Here is an 8,147-nt window from a genome sequence, read left to right as displayed (position 1 = left end):
AAAATTATGTCATGGCTTTAGAAGCTTCTGATAGGCTAATTGACATAATTTGAGTCAATTGGAGGTGTACCTGTGGATGTATTTCAAGGCCTACCTTCAAACCAGTGCCTCTCTCAGTGCCATCATGGAAAATCTAAAATAAATCACAGAAAAATTGTAGACCTCCACAAGTCTGGTTCATCCTTGGGAGCAATTTCCAAATGCCTGAAGGTACCACGTTCATCTGTACAAACAATAGTACGCAAGTATAAAACACATGGGACCACGCAGCCCGTCATTACCGCTCAGGAAGGAGATGCGTTCTGTCTCCTAAGATGAACGTACTTTGGTGCGAAAAGTGCAAATCAATCCCAGAACAACAGCAAAGGACCCTGTGAAGATGTGGAGGAAACAGGTACAAAAGTATCTATATCCACAGTAAAATGAGTTCCTATATCGACATAACCTGAAGGCCACTCAGCAGGAAGGAGCCACTGCTCCAAAACCGCCATAAAAAGCCAGAATACGGATTGCAACTGTACTTGGGACAAAGATTGTACTTTTTGGAGAAATGTCCTCTGGTCTGATGAACACAAAATAGAATCTGTGTTTGGCCTTAAAGACCATTGTTATGTTTGGAGGAAAAAGGGGGACGCTTGCAAGCCGAAGAACACCATCCCAACCGTGAAGGCACAAAAAAAGAAAAAAGAAAAAAAAAGGGAAAAAAAAGAAAAAGAGTGGCAAAAGACAATCATGATTGTGAAAAGCAAGTGCTTTTGAAACTGCAGGAAAGGAACTTGAGAATGCAACTTTACAACAAATAAAACGATGTTCAGATCAGTTGAGGTAGAGACCAAAATGATTGCTCCAGCACCACTATTACTGACTCCCAAAAGAACAAACATCATCAAAAACCCTACAAGCCAAGGAAGTTAACAAAGCCATAAGATGGATCGCAGTCAAATGCGGTCTTCACAAATATGCGAACATATGACCCCCACAGCAATCACTCCAGCCCAGTTTGTGCCACAATATGGCCCTTCAAATAGAAGACAACCAAAGTCAAGCCCATTGGACCAAGTGGCAACACCCTCAAACACCAACAGAATCCCTGACCCATCATAACCTATCACTAGAAAATGATCCAACTCAGGCAGACCAACATGAAAAAAGCGTCGTGACAAAATCAACGCCAGTCGCCTACTCAAAAAACCTGAATCTCAGTTCACCACCAGCTCACTGTCAAAGAGAAGGAATGGAGGCCAAAAAATTTCCACCTAAACTATATAAGAGTAAAAACGAAGACTAATTTAGAGAGAACTATCCGAAATCGTATATGTTCCCAAAGAATTAAACTATTCCCTATTCACCGGCAAGCTACACAAATAAACTAAAATATAGAAGCATGCCCTATGTTAAACTATCTTGACCCACTGGGAAATGTAATGAAAATAAATAACAACCAAAGATGAAAATTTAAAATCAATCCTACTCAATCTTAACTATATATCTCTGACCACCATATTCACATACTAAAAATAAAAAAGTGGTAGATCCTAAACACCATGAACTAAAGACAAGAAGGTAGTATATATATGGGAGTATACTAATTTACTAAGGATTTCAAATTGTCAGGAACTCCTGTTGAAAACCACCTGAGTTTCTAACCATTGTAGTTTGGCTAACCAACGGTGTATGTAAACCTTCACATCAAAGCACATCCCTACCTCGCTATATCCCACGAACTATGCTGGAATAATGATAAACTCCCAATTCGCTTCCATCATCTCTCTTATTCATAGAAAGGATCTTTTCACGACGTAGCCCATCTTCCTTCCTTTCCCTCCTCCCTCCCCGCATGAAGATAACTGTCCGTTCTCTCCCTCTCATCTACCAGTCCTCCACCAAACAACTACCAGAGCCTCATTCCCAGAGACCTAGTATAACACCACATCGAAACAACCAGCCAGGAACCTCATCTAGCAGGTTGGTATCAAACCACCTTAAGAAACGACCCGAGCTATTCGAAAACTGTATACACCCATCTTCCAACCAAGACATGATATGATACCTGAAACACCCCACCCCAGTATCGCAAATTCCTAGAGATCCTCCAGACGGTATTCAGAATACCACCTTCCCTTGGGAATAATCAAGAGATAGAGTTATAGTACCGTTATTACACAGCGTTCAAACACTGATAGATCTACGCTAAAGACGACCCCCCGCATAAGCGAGCCGATGGTATCCTGACTCTAGTACGATATACACCAGACACCCTCTAGTTAGATGCGCTCTCTGACTGTCTGAAATACAAACCAACACTCAGCTCTTATTAGAATTCATGTAGATAAGACATAGGCCTGGCTATGTCGCCTTGGTGCCCACATACCACTGCATCTCGACTATATCAAGAAACAAAGAACCCTATAAGCCAAAGACGAAAAGCTGGATAAACTGTCTTGAGATCGTTCGCTTTTAGCGACACAGACCTTAGGGCAAAAGAAACCGAGAACCTGACATCATTAATCTACCACAGCTTATAGGCACGCACACCATAGCGCGAAAAAGCATGCCAAAATGTCTGAAATCATACGGCCTTCTTAGGCCAGACCTAGCGGGAAGGCACACCACACACGACCTGTCCTCGATCCTCCCGCTTTTAGTGCCCCCAGATCCTAGCCGAGCGAAACGCTACGAACCGTACTCGTCTGATCTCAGACTCTCATGCCAGACACTAGGGACCCAAAGTGACAAGAATCGCTCTACCGATAACTACGCTTCCAGCGCAAACAACAGAAACTAAGAGGAACAACGCTCATGGATGTACGATCATCGCTTAACCCCCAGACCTCAGAGAATGTTAAAGCTGCCGCACACCAATGTTAACCTTGATCTTCAGACATTATAGGCGACCTAGGGCAAGGGTACAAAGCTGACAGCATTGTATGATTACTCACCCGACTTATAGCACCAGAACCCCTTAGCCGGAAATAAGAAAACGCGGCAAAACCAAACAAAATGTAACTGACTCTCGCATTCAAAACATCAGCCGCACGACCCCTAGACACAAGGGCCGAGAAAGAAGGAAAAGCTCGCGATCCGTCCCTGCCATCTCGGCATTTATACGGGAACCAAGAAATAGGGAAAAGAACTGCGCACCATGCTACTAGATATCTGCCTTTTAGGCCCAAGAACCTAGGGAAAGCTGAGACCTGTACTCCCCAACAGACTCCATCGACTTCCCAGGCCAGTACCAACTAGAGAGGAAAGCTTGCACATAGTCTAAACTGAATTCAAATCGCTCTTCCAAGAGAACCAACAGAAACCTAGGAAACCGCAAACCACACCAAAGTTAGGCTATGATACACTGCAACCAATTCTCGCTTCACAGGCACAAGACCTAGGGCACAGCAAAACAGGACACTCGTCTTGAATCCAAATCAGAACTTTTAGACACACGCAACCATTCCAGGCCGAGCCAAAAGACTAGGATTCCGAACTAGATCTAAACGCTCTCAGCCAAGACACCTAAGGCGTAAAGCTGGATGTATGAATATCGCCAACCTATTAAGGGCAAGCACCCCTAGGAGGAAAAAGCTGATAAGTTATAAACCACCCCATGATCATCGCATCTTCACAGGCACACGACCTCCACGCGCGACAAACAACCACGGATGATACTGAACTCACTACTAACATATAACAATTAGGCACAGAACACCGTTAGGGCGACGAAAACCGACCTGAGACCATCGTCTGAATCTCGTCTTTACGGCCCAAGCACCCTCAGGAGAAGAAAAGACTGCCGCAATGTAAAATCCGAATCCTACGCCCATTTAGGCCAGAAAAACCTAAGCGGGAAGCAAGAATGAGATAAGTCTAGATCCTCCCGCTTCTACAGGCACAGACCCCTAGAGAAAGCTGAGATAGTTCATAGACATACATACCGCTCTAACTTACACAACAAGACGCAAGGGACAACAAGTGGAATGTTCTGCACTCTACCAGATCTTAGGCAGAAACCATAGGCCAAGAACACAAAAGTCGAACCAACTGCTCCTGAATCTCAAGCTTTCAGCGCCACACGACCTTATAAGGGGACAAGGACTGAGAAATGCATCTGACTACCTCGCTTCTACGGCCAGACTCCTAGGGAAGAACACAAGTTATCGAGCACACCACCACCAAAACCACCCCCACACCATGTAAAATCCAGTATACTCGAACCCCCCTTAAACACCTACGGCCAGACTACCTAAGTCACGACAACCCACAGTTAGAGATTAGAAAAAAAAAAAGTCAGACCAAAAAAACGACATACATCAAACTCCCACACTCAAGTCATGAATCACCTAAAGCCAACCTGAACCGGCCTAAACCTGAATGTGGACAGCCAGATGAGCTCCTCCATGTCTCCTAAGGAATCAAACCAACAACCCCAACAACAACACCAAACAAGACAGAAACACTAAACCAACCCAGCACCTCTAGAATCACTTCCAACGAAACAACCTATGCATCGACCACATAAAACACACGCAAAAAAATGACTAATTACATAAAACTTGAAAGAATACAAGGCACACTAACACACACAAAAACAAGACAAACAGACCCACACAAAAACAAACCAAAACCAGGAACGTCCTCCCCACCCATAAAATGACCATAGCTATACAGTGCCACCCCCCAGATTATTGAAAGAAACCAGACCAAACACAACGCATAAGAATAACAAACCTTCCTATTACCCCACAAACCACTACCAGAGCTCCTAATATCTAACTTCCCTCTACTACAGAGCTAATCTCCCACAACCCAGCACTTCCCCCGAAGCATTTCAAGCCTCACTGTCCACCCCCCACCAGCAGACAAAATAAGGATAACTCAAACAAACTTTACAATACCAACTATATGACCAAGAAGAACTCAGCCAGAAAGAACGCTGAACCAATACGCCCTACAAGTAGAAAAAAAAATGTTAATCGGAACAAAACACCCTCACTCCAGGTCTAAGCCGACCTAACCCTCACAACCAATAAATTAGATGAGTAAACTCTCAACAAAAGCACCCATCTAAGTGAAATGGTCTATGCACAGACTCTAATCAAACACAAGCAAGAAACAACGCGAAAGTCGATCCCACCTTGCATGATTAATCTAAATACATCCCAACTATTACTAATAAAAAATACAATAAAACACAACTCGCAAATGAAAATAAGATATGCACTAAGAATCCATCTGACAAAAGCAACCAGCACACAATCAAAAACACAGGCGCATAAGAGGAAAAATAGAAAACATACAACCAAACAACCAGCAAGAGTACGCACAAACCAAAAAAAAATAAAAAAAAAAAGAACACCCACAAACGAATACCAATCCCCCACGCTCGAAGTAGTGGACACCCAATGACACGGACCAAACAACCAACACTGTAAAAAAAACCTAACAAAACAATGAGCTGCCTTACAGATGAAAACCAGACACACAAAAAAACAACCAGCCAATTAAACACCAATCAACACAAAAACCCGCGAGATAGGGAATCTTGGTTGATAGATGAATGTTGTACAAGTTTTCACTACTCTCGGTAGAAGCAGTCTGGAAATCAAATAGACTCCGAAACCAAATAATAGAGCTCCATAACAAGCCTCGTTTCACATAAACAACTGAAACATATCCCCTGATCTCAACAAAAGAACAGTCAACGAACTCAACAAACAATTAACAAAACAATCTCTAACTACCACCCAACAGAAACACCCCCCTAACCAACTCCCCCACACAACGCACACCCTCCCCATGACCCCCCCCCCCTCCCCTCTCCCCCAACCCCCCTCACAGCCCAATCCCCCAAACGCCAAAAGGAAATAACCACACAACATACCCACCCAACCCCCCGACCCACCCCACAGACTGAAAATAAAACGAATAAAAATAGATCTCGTACCCGATCCTCCATCGACGAACAAAAAAAAGGACCAAGCGCAGACCCATGACACCAAACAAAAAAAAAAAACACAACAGCACACAACGCACCAACAAACGCGCCACCCCGCCTCGCAAAAGACGTAACACGCCTGTTCCACCCCCCAACACGGCCCACCTCCACTGAGGCGGCTCCGGCACCGAGGGCATCCCTGCCAAACACAATACTTGACCCGCGTAGCGTCACAAAGTGAGCACAAACAAACAAGCCACATGTCGGAACCAAAGGCTCCTCTTCAAAGACCCCGTAATGGCCGGTCCTAGCTCCCAATACTACTCCAACGCGCTCCTCCTAAGGGATCCACTCCACTGTATCCTGGCCAAAGTCTGAACACTCACCTAAGGACAGGTTAGATTGATCCATATAATAATTGGGCACAGAAAAACTGAACCGAATCGCAGACAGCACAGAAAACACTCCCACACAAGACAAAAAGAAACACTTACAAGCCACAGCACAGAAAAACAAACCAGATCGACATTCAGGCAACAGAAATCACGATACGCACAGCACTTCAGAGAGAAAACAACGCCATTCGACACTAGCACAGAAACAGTCCGACAGCAACAGAAACCACCGTCGACAGCACAAACAACTGCAGAAAAACAGCTAACACAGCACAAGAAACACGTCACACAGACAAGAACTAACGTCACAACTAGCAAACAGACACTAACACAGACAACAGATCACACAGCAGAACACGTAACAGCACAGTAAACACGCACGAGAAAAACAGTCTCACACAGCACAAGAAACAGATCACACAGCAGAGAAACACACGTCACACAAAGACACAAGAATAACATCGTCACTGAACAGATACAGGAAAAACACGTCTACACAGCCAGAGAAAACAAACAGTCAAACACAAGCACAGAAAAACACGATCAAAACACAAAGCAACCGAAAAACAAACGTCACACAAAGAACAATCAGAAACACGATAAATAACATACGACAAACAGCAAACAGAAACACGAATCAACATAAACGACACAGTTCAACAGAAACACACGTCGCACAGACACAGAAACAACGATTACGACACAGCCAAACAAAGAAAAACACGTCGCACAGCACAGAGAACGTCACACAACAGAGAAATGTGTTAAAGACACACACCCATCTCTCTCTATAGAAAATGTATAGGCAGAACTGAAAAAGCGTGTGCAATCAAGGAGGCCTACAAACCTGACTCAGTTACACCAGCTCTGTCAGGAGGAATGGGCCAAAATTCACCTAACTTATGGTAAGAAGCTTGTGGAAGGCTATCCGAAACGTTTGTCCCAAGTTAAACAATTTATAGGCAATGCTACCAAATACTAATTGAGTGTATGTAAACTTCTGACCCACTGGGAATGTAATGAAATAAATAAAAGCTGAAATAAATCATTCTCTCTACTATTATTCTGACATTTCACATTCTTAAAATAAAAGTGGTGATCCTAACTGACCTAAGACAGGGAGTTTTTACTGGGAGTTTTTACTAGGATTAAATGTCAGGAATTGTGAAAAACTGAGTTTAAATGTATTTGGCTAAGGTGTATGTAAACTTCCGACATCTACTGTATATTCCCAGATATGCTGTGTAACTCTGTTCCTCTCTCTCTTTTCTAGGACTCTTGGTGGCCTCTCCTCCTTTTCCCCCTCCTCCTCCACTGTGGATCTGTCCGTTTCTCTCCCTCTCTCTCCGTCCTCCACCAACACTCCCAGCGTATTCCCAGAGACCTGGTTACCCATGACAACCAGCCAGGACTTCCTGCAGGTTCCGGTATCCTGTGACGACCGGAGCTATCGGACTGTCTACACCCTCTTCCACAAGACTGTGTCCGAAACCAAGTTCCGCATCCTGAAGATCCTCCGCGTTCAGAACCCCTTCCTCTGGGAGAAATACAAGAGGTGAGTTATCGTACCGTTATTACACAGGTTCACCTGTGTCCTCGTGGAGGTAAGGAGATGGTTGACTTAGTAGTTACAGTTGTTAGTTGGTTATGACTGTCTGAATCATAGCTCATTAGTTCATGTAGATAGATGGCTGGTTTGCCTTGGCTGCTACACTGATCTCGCTTTAGACCAGACCTAGGGAAAAGCTGGATGTCTGATCTCGCTTTAGGCCAGACCTAGGGGAAAGCCGGATGTCTGATCTCGCTTTAGGCCAGACCTAGGG

At 44.2% G+C, this 8,147-nt stretch overlaps 1 protein-coding gene across 1 annotated transcript in view; it reads left to right on the top strand.

The window, feature by feature from the left end:
• The window catches only part of LOC112073111 (protein mono-ADP-ribosyltransferase TIPARP-like), a 45,885-nt gene that overhangs the window by 27,943 nt on the left and 9,795 nt on the right, over positions 1-8,147 (top strand). The window contains 1 exon segment of the mRNA XM_024140463.2: positions 7,567-7,879. Coding sequence (XP_023996231.1) covers positions 7,567-7,879 — 313 coding nt within the window.

Source organism: Salvelinus sp. IW2-2015, unplaced genomic scaffold (genome assembly GCF_002910315.2).
Source record: "Salvelinus sp. IW2-2015 unplaced genomic scaffold, ASM291031v2 Un_scaffold2151, whole genome shotgun sequence".
Lineage (NCBI taxonomy): Eukaryota > Metazoa > Chordata > Actinopteri > Salmoniformes > Salmonidae > Salvelinus > Salvelinus sp. IW2-2015.
The sequence above is the reverse complement of the archived record's forward strand: the minus strand, read 5'-3'. Positions and strand labels throughout refer to the sequence as shown.